This window comes from Centruroides sculpturatus, unplaced genomic scaffold (assembly GCF_000671375.1).
Source record: "Centruroides sculpturatus isolate CEXI.00-Female unplaced genomic scaffold, Cexi_2.0 scaffold1296, whole genome shotgun sequence".
Taxonomy (NCBI): Eukaryota; Metazoa; Arthropoda; class Arachnida; order Scorpiones; family Buthidae; genus Centruroides; species Centruroides sculpturatus.
Genome location: NW_019392613.1, coordinates 207,342 through 228,450, shown reverse-complemented (window position 1 = coordinate 228,450; position 21,109 = coordinate 207,342). Strand labels below are relative to the sequence as shown.

General features: G+C 31.4%; 1 protein-coding gene and 1 pseudogene across 6 annotated transcripts in view; one reads left to right on the top strand and one right to left on the bottom strand.

Moving 5' to 3' along the window:
• Window positions 1–130: 130 nt before the first annotated feature.
• Window positions 131–21,109, bottom strand: part of LOC111617699 (solute carrier family 15 member 1-like) — a 44,654-nt gene continuing 23,675 nt past the window's right edge. For all 6 annotated transcript variants that reach the window (XM_023358986.1, XM_023358987.1, XM_023358988.1 and 3 more), the window contains one exon: window positions 131–340. In XM_023358986.1, coding sequence (XP_023214754.1) covers window positions 242–340 — 99 coding nt within the window. In that variant the 3' untranslated portion in view covers window positions 131–241. The remainder of the gene's footprint in view (window positions 341–21,109) is intronic.
• On the top strand, window positions 8,307–12,371 carry LOC111617700 (annotated as a pseudogene).

Below are 21,109 nucleotides of genomic sequence, written 5' to 3'. Positions count from 1 at the left end.
TAATGAAAAATTCAAAAATAAACACCTAAAGTTTGTGTTTTTTAATTTGTAATTTATATTTTTGTCCTGTTTTATAGAAGATTGAAATATTTTAAAAAATCTTATCTTTAAATAATACACAATTAACAAATATGCATTGGAAATATATTAGTGGATTGACAAATTATTCAAACATTACAATATATATACATTACATTTTTGAAATTGATCTTAGTCCCAAGAATAATGAACAGTTCTATGGCTACTTGGTTGATTTGACATATTTGTAAAAACTGGCCAGTATAGCAAAAACTATCATGTCCAAAACCATCAGTCCGGCAAATAAGAAGAATTCATAAGACTGTAAGAAAAATTTTTTAAATTATTGATCAATCCTGTTACAAAAGTTTCAAATATAATAATCATGACAATTAAGTTTTTTAATCTAATAATTGCAAATGGAAAAAAAATCTATATCTAAAATTTTTTATGTACAAATCTGGGTTTGTATATTTCTACTTTCTGGCCTTTCAAAAATTTATCTGAAAACTTCACTATTTTATCTTATTTTTTATTTGATATATTTTACATCTTAATTTTAAAAAATGCACAATAAAATTGCATTTTTATTTTTAAAGCTAAATTGACTTCTTTATTTTAATATAGTAATAAGAGAAATTTCATTTGATCTGGAAGCTATTCTTTTAGAATGTAGTTGGTGTTTAACTAGAACATTCAAAAAATGTTCCTGACACAGAAAATAAAGATACAGATGGGAAATAAGGAATGCATTGTTGTTAAGAGCATTGATCCACATAGAAAGAATTGACGAACAATACAATGAGTTCCAAAAAAAATATAAATAAGTCATTAGTTTTTATTTTACTATTTTTTTTTTCCAGCCTATGTGATCAGCAACAAAAGTTGATTTGTCATTCATACAAATTAACTTTCTGAAATGATAAAGAAATCATTTTATTTTAAATCACAAACAGGTTGTCTACAATATCACAAACTTTTCAAGAGTAATTCTAATCACAAGATTATTACAAGATTTTAAAGGGGTTCTCAACCTTTTTGCGGCATGAGTGCATTTGAAATTGCAAAAAATAGTGGCGGGCACAAATTGGATTTAAAAAAAAATTAAATATTATATTCTCTATTATAACATGCATTTTCTAACATATTTATTATAAAAGTTAAATTAGTGCAATCTTTGACATTACATTTCATTTGCTAATTTCTCACAGTTGGGATTGTAAGATGATAATCCCAATCATAAGCAATCTTCAAGATTAGTAAGTTGAGATCTGATTTATGATTTTATAATATTCATGGTAAAAAATAAAGATTTGCACAAATACCTGGAACCAAAACAGGATTTGATTTTGAAGGCTCCTTTTTTTCAAAAGATTATACTTTTTATGATTAACTAAATTTCAAAAGTTTTCATTTGTATCGTGAGATTTTAATATGATGTCATTTTGAAAATCTAAAATCTCTTTTTCAATTATCGATGTTTCTTGAAATTCTACTATAGATTTAGGAGTTTCAGTAATGTCTACTTGTGTAGTAAAAGGATTTACGAAAAATGTAGCCACGGGTTCGATAATGGTAAATTGCTGGAATCTACTTTCAAATTGATCCAAAAGTTTATCAAGATGAGTAATAATGTTAGGTCCAAATTATCTTCACCAGTTACTTTTTTCATCAGTGTACAAGAGAATGTTTTGATATATTATTTATCCAAAACTGTATTTTGGCTCTGAATACTTTTATAGAGCTAATCATTTCAGCTAAATGTTTATTTTTCCCTGGAGATCCAGGATTAAACTGTCCAGCCAAGTCCATCAACCATTGTAGGTTATCAATTTGTTCAAATGTTTAACCTTTTAAAATAAAGAATTTTTTAAAATCTCTTTCAAAAGATCAAAAAATCGGCCAAGTGCTTTGCCTTTACTTACCATTTTATATCTGTATGTAAGATAAGATCAGCTTGGGAAAATTTGTCCGATTTTAGTTGATTAAATTTTTTTCTTAACTCGGATTTAGGCAGATAACTAATCTTAAAAGAACTGTGATTGATTGGTTTTGTAATGACATTCAACATTTGTGTTTTTTTTTCCACTGTCACAATATTGTTGCATATTAAGCAAATACATTTCTCTTCACTTTAGATAACAAAGTAATCTTCTTCACTTTAGATAACAAAGTAATTCTTCCCAATCTTTGTTAAAATGAGGGGTTTGTTGTGTTTTACTTGGATTACTCATTTTGGGGTAAAATGTTTATATACAAAAAAAAACAACACAATGATAGCATGTGATGACAACAGTACGAGTTTATGATGGCAGCACGTGGTGGCAACTAATACCATACTACTAATACAATAGAGCTGTTGGAGACATAATTATAATAGGCGTGAGGATTAGACAGTGGTCAGTGTAGCCAATTTATCAAATTTCCCATTACATACTTTTAGTTTTTAAAAATCTTGCTATAACTTTTTATTTTCTTTATTTTTAAGATTTAATTTTTTTTCATTATTTCAACACTTTGCTGCAGACACATGTTAATAGCTCCTCAGGCGCATGCACGAGGTTGGGAACCCCTGTCCTAGATAGTGTAGCTTCTTATTTTGGATTTGGTAATTTATCCTAGTAATTAAACAAAACTTCTAAACTCTACTTACTAAAAGTTAATTCAAAACACTTTAGTTTTTATATATTTTGTTTTATATAATTTCATTAAATATTGTAATAAATATAATAGTGTGGGTATTGGTTTTAAGATTAAATTCTTTAGTAATGGTTAATGTACATGTCATTCTACAATGTGGCTTCAGGATGGAAGATATTTCAAAAGTACTAGCATATTTTAGTGTATTTATTAAATATAATTTCATTAAAGTATTAACCTTAGTTGACATCCGCACTATATTGCAAAAATTTTATGAATAATGCTCATTAATTTAGTTGTTTCATTTATTTTTTCACTCTTCTTTTCAAAAACTTGAAGTGAGATCAGGTAGGAATTTATTCAGTATTTCTTTAATTATGTTATTTTCTCCAATGTATGACTGTTGAGAGCAATTACAATTCTACCTAAAGTACAGTCGACCCCCTACAACACAGGTTCCTATAGTTAGGATTCCTATATCACGGTGAAAAAATTGCGACAGTATTCGTACAAACATGCTAAAAAAACTTGTATAATTCGGTAAAATGTCATCGCCGACTCGTGTCGCGACAGGATTGGTCGAATCTAGACCAATAGCGGATATTGTACAAACCGTTGAGTTTAAATGAGCAGCAGACCTACTAAAAACCATTTATTATTTAACATCCATAAAAATTATATTTATATTAATGATGTCTCCAAAGTTCAGTGAATTTTTCGCAAAAATAAAATTTATCAGGAAGCACGCGAGCGCCATTCGATGACAAGCTCCTTGACGAAAACAAGCTTAAGCAATGGCATGGTTGAATGGTGCACGCTCGGTAAGTAATACTACAATTTTTTGTTTATAGCATAGTTTATATGGATTATTCCCAAAAAATTATACATATTTTGGAAATGTTGAGTTAAATTAGCCTAGAATCGATTAATTTTATGGAAGAAACCTTTCAAACAGCTGTAGTCCATAAACTGCATACGTGCTGGGCTGTGATTGGCTGGACTCGTAGAAAATGGATTCATAAAAACCAGAACATATCTACTATGTTATGGGGGGGTCAACTGTATAATTATTTTTTAAAATTATTATCTTGGTGAAGCTGCACTAAGAGAATTAATAGTTTGAACAACATAAAATCTTCTGTTCTACATTTATTAAACATAAACATTAACCACTCTGCAGTGATCAAATTTTTTTTGCAGATATAGAGAACATCTATATCTGCAAAAAAATTTTAGCCAACAATTATCACGAAAAAATTCACATATAAAAAGGAATTATGTGACAATAAAGAGAGATTTTTTTCTTTACTAGACATAACTGTTTAAAAAAATTTTTTCTGAAATTGAAACGAGACAAACTTGTGGGATAATTCTTAAAAAATTTCCCATGTTTATTCTCCACTACATCGTTATAGCTCCATATCTGACTAATCCTCTCTACAAAGGTTAAAAGTAGGCACAGTTTAGAGTTACAAATGTCAATACAACAAAAAATATCCAACTGAATGGCTCAAAGGTTCAACTCTAACTTCCCATCCTGTCCAAAATAGAACCTTAATAAAACAGAAACCAGCATAAATGGGAAAATTTTTCAAAACAATGATTTTCTGTGTTAAAAAAAATTGTTCAAAATGGAAACCTGCCAAACCAGAAAAAATATTCAGTACCATGCAAATCTGCTTTACATGGATTTTACTGTACTTGCTTACTTCCCTTTTTACAGTTGTTTGGACAAAATGGGCAGATAAGTGAGGGAGAATTACTCCTTACTTCTATGCCCATTTTGCTGTAATCATAAAAGTTTGACCAGATGTATAAATGGTTTATTCTAAATGAAAAGGTGACATGCTAACTTTTATACATATATAAAACGTTAAAAACATTTTTTTACTATTCCTCCTATTGGAGATACTGTTTCCTTCAACATTCAAATGAAACTTTAATCACTCTCCTCCAAAAGACAAAGAACTTGAACTGGCTGTTTGACTATCTGCCAGGCAACTTCACTAAACATAATATGTCATGACATCTCTTTACACACACTTTAATAATGTATATCTTTCAGCAGTGCGTCCTCCTGTTTTTCCACAGTGGATCAAACATGCAATTCATAGTTCTTAATAAAGCTCTTTTGTTATCATGCAGAAACATTATCAGCTCATGCACTTTAATCTGAATATACAGTAGTTATGTTGCTGATTCCACATTATTTCTAGTATCTCCTATAAATTCTTTATTTGACTTCACTGAAAATTGATCACCAGTTCACACTGATATTTCCTTTGAGTGATATATTCTCATAATTCTTTTGAATTTGTGGCCCACTTATGTAGATTAAACCAAGCCTTGGCCATTATTTCTTTTCCTTCTTCACATAGACATTTTTCCTCTGGTGGTTGGCACAGATTTTACAAGATTGTCCTCATAAATGGTAGAGATGTCACCATCCCTAGATATTTTGGTTGTATGCATTGGAAGTGGTATAACATTTGCTTCATCCTTTAAGTTTTAGATATTACAGTATTTTCATGTGTCCAGTTTCAGTGCAGCCAAATAAATCATGTTGCATCTCAATCTTCAATGAATATTTTTGCAGGAATGTCTTTTCCATATCTGCAGTTATGGAATATGAATGTGGTCGTTGGAAGAGAATATACTAGAAGATGCATCACTTGGATCTTCATTGTGTTGTGATTTTCATGCACAACTGCCTGATGTGAAATATAGTAATGAATGGTGCATTTACTTGGATTATCATCAACTTCCTCAGTGTGCCAGTTTTCCAAATAATTGATCATCATATTATTGGTGTAACTGATTTTCATTAGCATATAAAGACTGTTCCAAAATTTGACTCCAACTCTTCCTTTCATTTTAAGATAGGTTTACTTTGTATCTACTATGAACTTGAGTTATAAACATCATGTATGGGAGATCCATTTTTCAATTTTTCTTCAATTTCTAGATTCTTGAAACTCCAGAATTTTTCTACTTTATGTTATGTTTTATAAGTCATTTTAGATATACTGTATGTTGTGGTTCCGCAATGGCTTCACCTCAGTTACAGATTTAGTCAATACTGTTATTTGTTCATCTGGTTCACTGATGAGCCACCCAACAAGTAACTCCATTGATACCAAGTGTTTAATTTAATTAACCTTCCCAGTAGCATTGATAATTAATAACCAGAGTGTATAAAAAATTTGGTATTGAAGATAACTTTCAGCTAATTTAAGTCTTCCTAATGCCATTTCTCTCATGACCCATTTATTGGATAGTATGGAATATGAGAAACAAGCATTTTGATGCTATTTAATCCAGTTACATCAAACAATTTTAGTTTTAACATTCAATGGGTTTTACAGTTAGCATTATTTTGATGTAATATGTTAACAGACATTGCTTCTTTGACTTTCCCCATCAACTATAGGTGCTCCCCTACTTATGAAAGTTCAATTCATGAACTTTCAGACTTATGAACAATTTGACCATTCATCTAACAAGGGGACCTTACGGTCTCGAAAATTCAGTTCGGGATGAGACTTCGCAGCTTAGTAGTATACCTCAAGGGTGTCCACCCAGAAGAATTATAAAGCGCACTAGCCAGAAGATTCTGAGAAAAAGGGCTGTAAAGTTTTAATCACAGCTCATATACTGGTCGATTTTACACTACGGCCGTGCAGCGAAATGGCTGATTCTGTAGCTCTTCAGCTTGTAATGTGGGCAATCTAGGTTTGATCCTAGCCTTCGCTAACTTTTTTTTTTTTTTAATTGTTTTAAAAATTATAACAACTTTTAAATAAAGTTAATGACCTAAAAATATTATCAATTAATTCATAAACAATTTTATTTTATTTATGAAATGACTGTTACAGCTAATTAAAATGTGAATTAAAGATAATATTTTATTTTTAAAAAGTTGAATAATTTCAAATGCATTTTTAATGGAGGTAAATTAAAACTTTAATTATTATTGTCATTAAAAAGTTATTACAAATTTTAAGATGATATAAANCTGTTTTACCAATACGTATATTTATTTAATCATTTGTTGTTTTAAAATGCATTTCAGCTGTAAATAGGCCTTTTCATTTGTAACAAATAAAACAAACAAAAAATAAGACTTAAAGCTTCCATAGAAACATTATAATTTCAAACTTGTATCATTTTCTTTTCATTACACCAGTTTTAAACAATTTATTTGCCAACAAACTGCAACAAATATTCAACGATATTCATTAGCAATCAGTTTGCGTTTGCGTGTATATTTAAGAAACGATCCCAGCATTCTGCTAGTTGCATATCTGTATTACAGAATCAGCCATTTTGCTGCACGGCCATAGTGTAAAATCGACCAGTATGAGCTGCGATTAAAACTTTAGAGCCCTTTTTCTCGGAATCTTCTGGCTAGTGCGCTTCATAAGTCTTCTGGGTGGACACCTTTTGAGGTATACTACTAACCTACAAAGTCTCATCCCGAGCTGAATTTCCGAGACCGTAAGGTCCCCTTGTAAGATTTAAATTTCGTGCAAATTTTGAAGTTTTCTTCCTTCTTGTGCGGTGTAATCAAAATCAATCTTTGGTCAATAAAATTGATAAATTTCTAATAAATAATTAATGTGAGCTTACTTCTATTGCACATCATCATTTTTCATATTTGTGCAAATTCTGACACTCCATCACCACTTATGAGGTAGTGTCAAAGTTGGTAGCATTGGAGTAACAGCATTTTTTGCTATTATTTGCAATTTTTTTAAACTTTTATGATTAGTGCTTCAAAATTGCATCCGAAACATAATAGTAAATGTAGCAGTATAGATAAATACAAATAGTGTCGCTCTATTTCCATGGAAAATAAACTTGACCTCATAAAACTAAGTGCATTAGGTAAAAAAAAAACTGCCTTTGAAACACCTGCTAGTAAGCAGTAACAAGTGATTGAGTGTAATGTATTCTATTACAGTAGATCCCCCTATAAGACGGTAGATACGTTCCGTTCTTTATGAATCAATTTTGTAGGAATCATAGTTTACGGACTACGGCTGTTTGAAAGGTTTTCTTTCATAAAATTAATCGATTCTAGACTAATTCGACTCAACATTTCCAAAATACGTATATTTTTTTTAAAATAATCCGTATAAACTACGTTATAAACAAAAAATTGTAGGATTACTTACCGAGTGTGTACCCTTTGACTACGCTCGTTGCTAAAGCTTGGTTTCGTCGCGGAACAGCGCATCAAATTGCGGCCGCGATTTCTGATATTATTTTTCTGCGAAAACTTCGTTGACCTTTGGAGACATCATTAATATAAATAATTTTTATGGCCGTTAAATAAGAAATGTTTCTTTCACAAGAAATGTATAAAATTACAGTACTAAACAGACGATAGGTCGCCTAACTCGCCGTAGCGTGACGCTAGACGGCGAAAAATATATATTTAATTATAATAAAGTTACAATAAATTAAGTTAATATATAATTATATATACAGTACCTAATTTATATATAATTTATATAATACTGTCCAGACGATAGAAATCTCTCCGTAGCGTGGCGCTACGGACGGCGGGAAAGTAGTTCGGCTGCCCGATGACGTTTTACGTATTATAGGAGTTATTTTTACCGTTGTTTACGGATAATGCCACAATTTTTATAGGAATCATAACTATAGGAAACGCTTTTATAGGGGGATCTACTGTAAATACATTTAAGCATCAAACAGTAACAGTAAGTGGTTATTCTTTGTATAGTTGTACTTTCTAGGTTAGTTTTCGATTTACGACAAAACATCAGGAACTTAACCTGTTCATAAGTAGGAGAGCATCCATAACAGTATCATCTTAACTTTAACTATGGTTTGCTTTCCTTCAATATGAGAAACAGCCAGGTTTAATAAAATTGTTCTATTTTATATAATTTGGTTTATGCAGTTACTAAATCTGCTTGATTTTCTTTCTTTAGATTTGAACTGCCTAACTCTGTACACAAAACCATATGGTGAAAGCCTGTATGCCAATGACACATTGCCCTTTCTCATCCGCAGATCCAAGTATCATGGCCTATCAACAAAAAACAAAACAGTGCTGTGCCTCTTTCAGTTTTTCGAAACATTAAAAGGAGGAATTAACAGCTACAGTGGAAAGCTGTATCTGTTAATAACAATCTTAGATAATTAAATTTGTCTAAAGCACATAGTCCCAGCTTGTCATGAATGGCTAAAGAAAATGCACTCCAGAATGATGGCCTTTATGATCTTGAATGCATTACTTTGCTGTACTTTGTCATGTCAAATTTTGGAAATTTGAATAACAACAATAGTGCTACTTGAAACTGGATGATCTTAATGCATTTATAAATTTGTTGGATACAAAGTTATTTCTATATCCATTTGATGTCATCCCATAACTGCCCACCACAATTGGACAATCAAGCGGTTATACATCCTCATTTTGTGCAACTGCCTCTAATTCACTTTCAAATTCTTCATTGTTACTTATCTCTTCTTAACACAAGCTGGTTCAATCTCTAGCTTCAATTCTTTTATCTTCAGTTTTTCTACAATAACTCTTCAGCTAAATCAGCATTTGCAGTTTTCAGATGGATTATTTGTCCTTTGTATTGCACTTCTTACTGTGTTATTACTCAATGGTTATCTCAGTACTCCGCCAGTTATCCAACTAATATTCAAAAGCATTTTGCAGCTACTTCAGTTAACACTTTTTCCAAGTTCTGGCACCATAAACAACAATTCTTAAGATGATAAAAAGAATTATAATCTTTACTATGAGCAGCTAATTAAATATTATTTTTTTCCTAATACTACCATATTAAATAGGTATCTGTTAGGATTTCTCTTTCAATAGCCATTTTATAATAAGTCTAGTGCTATTTCAGGAACAAATTAAAAATCTCAATGTACTGTTTTACCAATACGTATATTTATTTAATCATTTGTTGTTTTAAAATGCATTTCAGCTGTAAATAGGCCTTTTCATTTGTAACAAATAAAACAAACAAAAAATAAGACTTAAAGCTTCCATAGAAACATTATAATTTCAAACTTGTATCATTTTCTTTTCATTACACCAGTTTTAAACAATTTATTTGCCAACAAACTGCAACAAATATTCAACGATATTCATTAGCAATCAGTTTGCGTTTGCGTGTATATTTAAGAAACGATCCCAGCATTCTGCTAGTTGCATATCTGTATTTAAATTATTATTTACATTTACATTAAAATATAAAATGTCACGAAACTACAAAATTGTCTGTTTTCCATTTCTCTCATTACAAAATTGTTTTGTACTGTCACTGATGTTTGTAACATTTCATTTTTTTTTCATTTGTTAATTATCATTTCCCCTACTGGGGATCAGCATCACCCTTGCCCCGCTATCTGCACCACAAGGGATGATGTTTGTAACAATAGAAAAGGGAAACAAAGACAATTTTGTAGTTTCATGATATTTTATTTTAATGTAACAGTAAATACTGTTGACCAAAAATTTGGCCAACAGTATTTACTGTTATTATAATGCTGATTAACTGTTAAAATAATATTATTTACATTTTTTATAATTGTGTAATGTTCTTTAATCTTCTTTCTTTTTACAATATTTTTTTATAAATTAGAAATATTATTTTTATCAATAGTACAACTATTTCATTGACAACATTTGTACCAAGGATAATCATTATTCATTAGGCATATAGCTGCTTCATGTTCTTTAACACTTTTTATTAACATTGTTTTTGTTTCTCTAATATAACATTTTTATATTTACTTGTACAATTTATTTTATAAACCAGGGCTTCCCAAACTGTGCGTTGTGGCATTGTGTCGCATGCAGGCAACCCACAGGTTGCCAGCATGCGACATAATGAGTGAGTGTGTGGTGCATGCGTCTCATCGCCCTGCCCCTCCAATTTCCCGCTCTTTCGTTCAGTCTTTTGTTTTCGTCGATGAATCAGTGTTTTGATTTCAAGTGTGTTGTATTTAAATCATGCATTGTAAAATGGATAACTTTATTCAAATAAATAGAAAACATGTTGAAGATTCAGGAAAGAGTACAAAGCAAACTGTATAAAAACGAGAAAAGTACAGAAAATATGATGACCAATATTTAGATTTTGGATTTACCTACGTTAGCAAAGGAAATGTGGAACTACCCCAATGTGTTGTTTGTCATAAGGTACTGGCAGCTGAAAGTATGCTTCCTAATAATTTGAAACGTTATTTAGAAACAATTCACAGTAATTTACAAGGAAAACCGTGAGATTTTTTTGCAAGAAAATTGCGAGAACTGAAACATCAGTCTGCATCCTTGTTTTCCAGAGCATCTATTCCCTCCAAAGTACTGTTTGCCTCTTACAAGGTCACTCACAGTATTGCCAAATGCAAGAAAACGCACATGATTGCTGAAGATCTTATTTTACCTACAGCGATTGATATGGTATCAGTGATGGTTGGAGAATCGACAGCTAAAGAAATAAAAAATATTCCTCTTTCTAACATCATGATTAGTCGTCGCATTCATGACATAGCTGAAGACATTAATGAGCAAACTGTGGAAAACTTTCTGGTTTATTTGCCATTCAACTGGATGAAGCAACAGACATTAATAATGTTACGTGCGGTGCATGGAAGAAGCAAATGTATGTGAGAATTTGTTATTTTGCAAAGAAATGACTGATACCAGGAAGGCTAGTGATTTGTCTGCGATCATAGATTCATACATGGAAGAAAATAACATTCAATGGGAGAATTGTATTGGTGTGTGTACGGATGGAGCTCGCGCGTTGTCAGGGCAGTATGGAGAACTTCAAGCTCTCATTAAAAGCAAGGCACCAAATGCAAAATGGACACATTGTGTCATACATAGGGAGGACGTGGCTACAAAAAATATTTCAACTGAATTAAATCTTGTAATTGATATAATTATTAAAGTGGTAAACTTTATAAAAACAAGACCCGTGAAGGCAAGATTTTTCCGAAAGCTTTGTGAAGATTTGGATGCTGAGCATACATCTTTACTTTATTACTGTAACTCTCGTTGGTCAAGAGGTAACATACTCTCACGTGTATATGAATTAAAAAATGAGTTGTACGCATATTTATTAATAGAATCGCATCATGATGCAGAAGAGTTTAAAGATACTGACTTCTTAATAAAACTGGTGTATGTTTGCGACATATTTGAGAAATTAAATGTCCTTAATAAATCACTGCAGGGAAATGAAACGCATATACTGCAACTGGCTGATAAAATTGCAGTGTTTAAAAAGAAGTTGCTGTTGTGGAAAAGAAAAATAGAAGAGGAGCAAGAAAATACTGACTGTTTTCCTGTTTTAAATGGCTTTCTGCAAGAAAAATCTATTCAAAATCTGGAGCCAAGTTTGCAATCAATATTTATCCAACACTTATCAACACTAAGCATCCATTTTGATATGTATTTTCCAAAGAATCTAGATCAATATGACTGGATTAGAGACCCATTCCAATCACCCCACCCCCATCTACACTTTCAACAGTCGAGGAAGAACAGCTGTTAGAACTATCTTGTGATACAAGCCTAAAACTACGATTCAATAAAGACACTACAGTGGAACCTCGGTATACGACCTTAATCCGTTCCCGATGTTTGGACTTATACAGAATAGGACGTATACCAAACCAACCTTTCCCATAAGAGGTAATGTAAAAATGATTAATCCATTCTCGTGTAAAAAAAATGGCTGGCTTTAAACACCTCACTTTCCTGGCTAGTTCGTGCTTGATTTTTCGTGAGATCAGTGTGTATCTTTTTAGCTTTCTCGCAAATAATTGCTTCCGATATGCTGTCTCCAGCACTGTTTTTCAGTTATCCGAAGCAAAAGCAATTTCTCGACATGATCTAATGTCTTCGATCTCTGTTTAGAAATTGATTTAACCCCTTTCGCAACGTTAGCAGATTTAATAATGTCTTTATTTTTCGCAATTGTCCATATCGTTGTTCTTGGAATACGGTAAACAACAGTTAAAATCTCGAACACGCGTGCCACCTTCGTATTTCTCAACAATCTCTTTCATCAGTTCCATTGTAATTCTAGTCATTTTTTTAGTTTTCTGTCGCTTTTCATTTGCCTTTTTGGGATTCGTGATTAATAAAAATAATAAAATTTTACTTACGAATTAAAATCAGAAGAAATTAAACAAAGTTACAAACCGTTGCACCGCAAACGTCTAGTCTGGTCTAGTACACCGATAGTGCTACTTGTTCATTGATGGCGCGTATAATTGAATTATGTCGTATACTGAACAAAAGTCGTATACCGAGCAAAATTTGTTTCGTCCAAACAGGATGTATTCCGAATTGGACGTATTCTAAAGCAGACATATACCGAGGTACCACTGTATTTCAATTTTTGAGCAATATATCTCAAGAATATCCTACTGTCAGTACTACAGCTTTGAAGGTTCTTTTACTGTTTACTACGTCGTACTTGTGTGAAACTGGCTTTTCTGCAGTTGCAGTAATCAAGTCGAAATACAGGTCACAAATAAACTTAGAAAAAGAAATCAGAGTAGCGACTTCAAAACTTCAGCCCCAATTTGAGAAGTTATGCTCATAAAAGCAAGCTCATCCTTCTCATTAATTGTACTGTTATGTTTTCTAATAAATAATAATTATTAAGATTCTATATTCTTTGGAGTTTTCTTTGAATAATAAAGTAATTTTAATGTCTGCTAGAGACACCTAAAATTACTTTTACGCAGGTATCTTCTTTTAGATGGGCATTGCAAAAAAATTAGTCTGTAAAGGGAGTCACAGTATAAAAAAGATTGGGAACCCCCTGTTATTCAATATAAACAATACATTCTTTATTCAATATATTTTCAACAGATGAAAAGACATTGGAGTTTGATAATGTTAGAACACCAAAACTAAATATAAGATTAAAAATAAATAAAGGAGGAGATAAATGTAGACTATTGTAGATTTTAAATTCTCAATATTATATTATTTACAAAAATTCTTAAGAAAAGTTTAGAATATATATCTAATTCTAGATACAGTATAAAGAATACAGATATAAGTTATAACAAAACTAATGGGAATTAACATATGTTGGCTTAATTTTCAGTTTAGATAGTGTCAGTTGTATCCATCAGTAAAATGGGAATTAGTTACAAAGAATATAATTAAACATAATATAAAGGAAGAATTTATAGAATTAATAGAACTGACTTTTAAAAATTATTTTAAAATAGAGAATAAAATTTACAACAAAAAATGATATATTTATGGGCTCTATTATAGTTACTGAAATTAGCAGAGATTTGTGTGGAAGATATAGAACAACAAATTTTGAATATGCAATGGACAATTTTTTGTAACACATGATGTTTTTTGTGACACATGAATTTCTTAGTGATTTTTGATGATAAAATAATTAAACAAAAACATATAAGTATTTAATGTATTAATTAATTCTAATATTAAATTTGAAGCAGAAAATTAAGTAATTCGAACACAAATCAATTACAGTCGACCCCCTATAACACTGTTGATTATTCCGTTTTATATGAATCCCATGTTGTACAAGTCACTTAGAGGGGTCGACTGTATTGTATTTATTCAGACACTTGGCAAATCTCATCATTAAATTTTATTCAGTTGAATAAATACAATAATTGATTTGTGTTCGAATTACTAAAAATTACTGGCACGGTTTCAAAAATACCAGCAGAAAATTAAATTAATAAGAATCTTAATTATTTATATATATTAATTTGTAGAGAAGATAATCAGTTAATACCATATTTTGACGAGTATAAGTCGCTGTCAAGTATAAGATGAACCCCTATTTTGAGACAAAAAATTTAGAAAAAAACTTTTTTAATGGGATTGTCCAAAGATGCATTTTATTAATCATAGTGGCCAAGAAATTCTTCAACTGAATCACTGCTATCTACCGGTAAATTACACCCATTAGGAACATATCTATGACGTCATTAATGACTGATTTATCATCCCTTTCTTCTTGAATTCCCAAAGTATTGACTGAATTATCATCATCAGAATCTTCATAGATTGCCTCATCTTCTGTACCATCCATGACGATTATTTCAGTTTATCGATTTATCCATTGTCATATTTTTGAATAAAAAAACGAATAAAATGCTTTATTAAACTGAAATAATCATCATTTCTTAATGTAAACTCAGAGGTCACGTGATGACAGTCCACAGAACATGGCTGCGATGACTCATGTGTCGGTACTCTGATAATCTAAGTACTCTAGCCATTCGGTTGAGGGACCATCTACTTAACGGACCACTGCACAGGTTGGTCCCTAGAGTGGACCACTACTGTAGATAATTTCACTGTAAAAATGGTTACCTGTCAAGTATAAGATGCACCATGATTTTGAGCCCCAAAAAGTAGTAAAAAAAAGTACGACTTATACTCGTCAAAATAGGGTAATTAAAAAAAATATGAAAAATAATGTAATGTGAAGAAAACAATTCCCTTTAAATATTATTGTGCAATGTACATAAACAAAAATGTACTATATTTATAATGGAAATCAAAAAATATGTAGAACAACCAAAAAAGAAATGAGACAAAGAAGAAAATGACATATTTAAGAAATTTATGTTAAATGGTTAACCCCCAAAAGATTTCTAGATAACTGGTATAAGAAATATAGTAATAATAGAGTTAATCTAAAATATAATAAGAAAAAAATTTTGTTTAAAATTTTCTTTATATAGAAAAAAATCATTATGAAAAATTAAAATTTAAAAATATTGATATAAATTTAGTACCTAGTTACAGAAATAAATTACAATATATTATTTGTATTTCTAATATTAATAAAGAAAATACATTGAATGTAGGAAGTGTCATTTATAAAATAAAAATACACATGAAAAGATAAAAAGCATTGTTGTTTATCGACAGCTAAATCATTTAAAACTGGTTTAATGAAGAAAATCTGATAAAAGTTTGACATTATAATGTTTCTATGGAAGATTTATGTAACTCTTGTTTTGTTTGCTTTATTTGTTACGTATAAAGAAAGAGATTTACAGCCGAAATGCATTTTGTAACAACAAATGGAATAATAAATATATGTATTGGTAAACAGTACATTGAGATTTTTAGTTTGATGCTGAAACAGCAACTAGACTTACTATAAAATGGCAAGAGGAACCCTAGTGGATACCTATTTAATATGGTAGTATTACAAAAAAAAAATAATTCTTAAAATCATCCCTTTGGTGAAGCTGTACTAAGAGGATTTATAGGTCAAGCAACATAAAAGTTTCTTCTAATCTACATTTATTAAACACAAACAAAAAATACACAGTTCAGAGTTACCAAATGGACATATTCAACTCACAACAAAAAAAATAATCCAGCTGATCAACTCAAAGAAGTGTTTTGGAGGGACATAGAGTTAACCTCTCTTTTTTTTATAATTGTGTTTTGGAAAATTATCCCATCACTTCTTTGTTCTTTGTCAACTTCTTAATGTGTCAGTCTTCTACACAGAATAACTTGTTTTCAATTTTTTAAAATATTAACAAAGACTGTCACTTGTGAGGAGAATGACAGATGTTAATATTATACCTAGAAAACCAATTATGATACAAGTGTTTTATTTGAAAATTTTGTTACATTTAGTACATATACAGAGTTTTAACTTGAACCTAATTGTAAAAGAGGAAAAAATAGTTTGTAACAAGAAGGTTTGTTGTTCCTAGTATATTTAAGGTGATAAAACAATGCACTTTCTTTTAAATTGATTATTTACTACTGGCAAATAAAACATTATAAATAAAAAGTAACAAATTCCTAATTTGAAGAATTTTCAAAATGAATATTCCATTGGAAAAAGCTTAGGATCAGAATAATTTGTTATATTGTTTTCTTGTAATCTCAAATAAAACTAAAATTACAATCTAATGTTCTGTTTGCCCCTATTAGTTTGAATAAGTTGATTTGGTATTGACACAATTAGTGAATTTAGTCTGTCAGAGCTGATTTGCTTCCAGGAGATTACTATTGCAGTTTGTCAGAAATATTTTGCTGGTCATTAGCATATATCACTGTGTCTTCCTATAGAGAATCTTTGGAGTTTAGGTCAGGCTATAAATTGGCCATTGAAGAATATTAATATTATTCTCTGCAAGTCAGGCTATTGTAGAAAATTCTGAATGTACAAGGGCACATTATCTTGCCAGAAAAGGAGGTTTTTGTCCATCACCTCATTACAGAGGAAGATGATATTTTCCTAGTAGAACTTGATATTCTGCATTTAATTGCTTTGGAAAAATGGTAATACATGACTGACAAATAAGAGCCAAAATCACTACCAATTTACCTCCCTGTGTGTGCATTGCTAAAAGCTGAAGGTCCTGTCTTAAAGCCAATAGTGTTGGATATATCCTAGTCCTTCCAAATTAATTTTCTTTCATCACTAAAGGCTATGTGTTGTCATAAATAAGAATGTCCAACATACTGCACAGCAGGTGGTAAATACATTTGTGGACAGTTTGGGCTTTGACATCTTGTGATTCTCTAATCTCTGTAAAACATTTTTAATTGAACAGAACAGGAAGCTGGATTGCACTTGTAATTTTTCTTGAGGAAGCAATTGTTGCTTCCATTCTTAAAGCATTCTTAAAATGCCCTTCTCATCTCTTTTGGAATTTTTTTTGGTCTCACAGAAAGTTTATTTTTTAACTATCTACAAGATCTAGATACTTTGGTAGGCAGAACAGTATGCTCTAAATGATCACAGTCTTGAAGGTAATTATCTTTTTCCAAACTCTGTCAAGGATTTTCCACACCCCATTGTCATAAAGAATTAGATAAATGCTACAGCTATATGCAAATCAGATTATACAGTAGTACTGATTTCAGTTTTTTTTTTGAACAAGCTTTAATGTGAACCCATTCTTAATTTCATTCAGGCCTTTTCTAATTTCTGTAAACACGTTAATATATTAAAAGAAAATTCTAATTAATGGGAAACTAGGATATTCCAATGATCTTAAACTTTTTCCAGCACAGTACAAATAATTTTTGTTTTTTACTAGTATTTAATAAAAGCCATACGCACATATCTTTTAAATATTCTGGAAATTCATCTCTTTCGAGTATAAGACAGGATGAGTAACCAAAATACTCTTAAGATTTCTTTCAACTTGCATCAGTTTCTTTTAACTTATTAACTACTTCTATTAACTTATCAGTTTCTTTTTAACAGTAACTTTTAACTTAACTTATTAAGATTCTATATTCAAAAAGGACAAAATTAACAACAAATTCTATGGTACGCTTAACATTATAGTAAAACAGTAACAATAAAAATGAAATGATGCCTCAAAGCATATCACATATACAAATGTTTCGTGTCCATTTTAGAGCAGTGCTATTTAAAATAATGTTTTGAGAACCATTAGCTGCCAGTCTGCGGAGTCTGGAGGAAAGAATCCCATAATATTAAGTATTACCATGTTTCCAAAAGAAAATACATGACACGAACAATTATTTATTGTGACACAGTCACAATGTCCAGATGCAATTTTTAATTTGCATCTGGAGATCATATTTTTAATTTATTTATTGATAATTTAAAATATATGCTCTCCACCTTGAATTAATAGTGTCTTGCCCCTGTACATCATACTTTTCCTTTAACAATAGAGTCATGCCGGTCATTTTTCTAACTTCTTTCTGGGGAAATTTTGAATCGAAGTTACGTTACTTCCGTTTTAAACCGGAAGTTCCTATATAGTTAATCCGGGCCTCCTGCCTCTAAGCTTTCTACATCTGTTCTCGACATTAATCTATCTAGTGTTGCCACCTTTTCAAAATCGCTGACCCGGACGGGAGGTCAGGTTTGTTCGAACAGAAGTTCCTGACGCATGCGCAATGTCATTTTACAATGCGAAGAATAACGTTCATGCAAATCAGTTAGTGTACAGACAATTTAGTTCTATTTGAGACGTGTACGATCGTTCATAGAAAAAAAGGTCGACAGGTTGCTGCGCGCCACACGTCGGCGTGAATAGACTAACATGGCGGAATTGCGGATGAGTTTCAGTGAATGTGAGTTTTTTCGCCGTTAAAATAGTGTAAATTTGTAAAATATTTGCAAGAACTTTGTTTCATCGTAATTTCACAATTTCTACGAAATTCCCGGACAAAAGTAATAGTTCACCCGGACGGGTGGTAACACTACATCTATCTAACTCCTTTCTCGAGATTAAGAAAGAACAGATAGAAAAGGGAAGACAGTGGGAATTCATAGGTCTACAGCTTTTTCGAATTGAAGCTCAATAGTGTTAAATATATACTATACTATACATACATATACACACAAGAAAAGACTTTACAAGAGAACTTTAATTAATTAAGAATGTCGCCACAGATAAACGTCCGGGATTGGAATCAAATTGCCGTCGTCCTTCGACGCGAGTGCTTTTCCAACTTTGCTCTACGCGGACATTGCGGTATATTCAAAGTAAATACGGCGGTAACTCGGTTTTCGTCGATAATCCGTCCGTAAACAACCGACGAAAACCGAAGCAATTATTTCCACACGAATCAATGTAAATCCAATTAATTCGTTCTAGACAACTCCAAAATATATACCATTTTATATAGAATAAATTTAGTGTTTAATACTAAAAACAAGAAATTAATATAAAATGGATAAAAAAGCGGCCGATTTCAGCAATCTTAACGAAGCTCGTATTTTTCAACGATCATCAAATTTCTTCAACTCTATCGTGTTCCCGGCTTCTTCGAAGGGCCGCTGGCTTTGGAAACTTTCTTTGGTCCCGCGATGGAGCAAAAAGGAAAGAAAAGCGATGGGATCGTTTGGCTAGAGACGCCACATTGAGCAGGAAAACGCGTGTGTCTACCTTTGTTTTGGAAAAATTAGCAGCCAGGTCACTCGGGCACGCCGACGAAAACCGAGATATTAGAGGAGAAGGTGGTACTATGGAACCCCATTTTCATTATAGTGAGTTGTAAACAAGGTATCATAACTACACCCACAGTTTTTGTAAGGTACCGGTAACTAACTAACTATTAAACTAAATGTTCCTAATTAGATTTTTTTGCTAGCGTAACTATAAGTATGGTTTTTGAAGGCTTCCGTACAAAAAGTCAGAAAGTAGGCTTAGGAAAAACCGGGTGGTAATACGGAACCTTACTGTACGTTTTCAAAAAATGCTTTAATGTATCCAAAAACAAATAGGAAAGTGCAGAGAATGTTAAATAATTACAAAATTATATATTTTATCGCAAAAATGATTTAATAATAATAATAAAGAAATGTTCAAAGAAGAAGCTAATCATTTACAAAAATCGCAAATATAATGCTCCTAGTGTTAGGTATCTATTTTTACCACATACTTTTACAAAAGATAGACGAATTCCATATTATAAGCACCGATGGGGTCGGTATTTCACGCATCGCCATCTCGAATTAACTTACGTCTGTCGAGACCAAATTTTAAAAAACGTGAACATCGCGCAGATTAATACGTACCCCTAAGTATCTGGAACGGAATTCGTGCACCGGTGAACCCACAACTACACGATTTATATTTTACAAATAATTAAATTCGCCTACCATTCAAAACTTTCGAATTCCGAAAAACACAAATATGCTAGAATCAAGGTTGCTTGTTGTTCTCTATTATATGTGTTTGGTTAGCACAATGTTGCTGTTGAGAACGTATCATACAGGAACACTTTAAGAGGAAAAAGGTTGCTTTATTGACTTGGACGGATATGCATTTCGGGCTTAATGCCCCTCTTCAGTCCTATTATTATTACATAATTATCAAATTGGTTACAGGTATCAAAATTTACAGAATTCATTTAAAAAATTAGTATACGCGTACAGTGATTTATATGATAAAATACAATTACCTGAGATAGTGACCATTAAGCTGGTATTACACATAAGATATATATACACATATTTAAACACGGGAGGAGGAATGAGCAAATAGTGCTATCAGATCAATATACATGCACCTGAGGATAGTATAATGTGTGTTAAAATAAAAAGTGGTATGCACAAAACTAAAAAAGTGTATATTAAAAAGGTGTAAATTATGAAAAATTAACGGAATACCTGTAGGATGTGACAAATACAGAAGAGATGTGTAGAGGACAGGTCTGATGGAAGATGTTACAAAGAAGTGAGGGATCCTTGTAACATATACAGAGGTTGGTGGGAATTGCACAGTGGGGGTTAAGGTGGGAGGATGGTAGGACAACTTTAATGGGCTTTGCATCTTAGGAAAGGCTGCCAGATGTCATTTATGACAGTACCAGTATTTAAGTTCATTCTGTGTGTTTCTTTAGTTTTAATAATTTCGATATGTTCGTAGAATTTCCTTTTAAAAATGTTTTTTTCCCTTTTAAGTA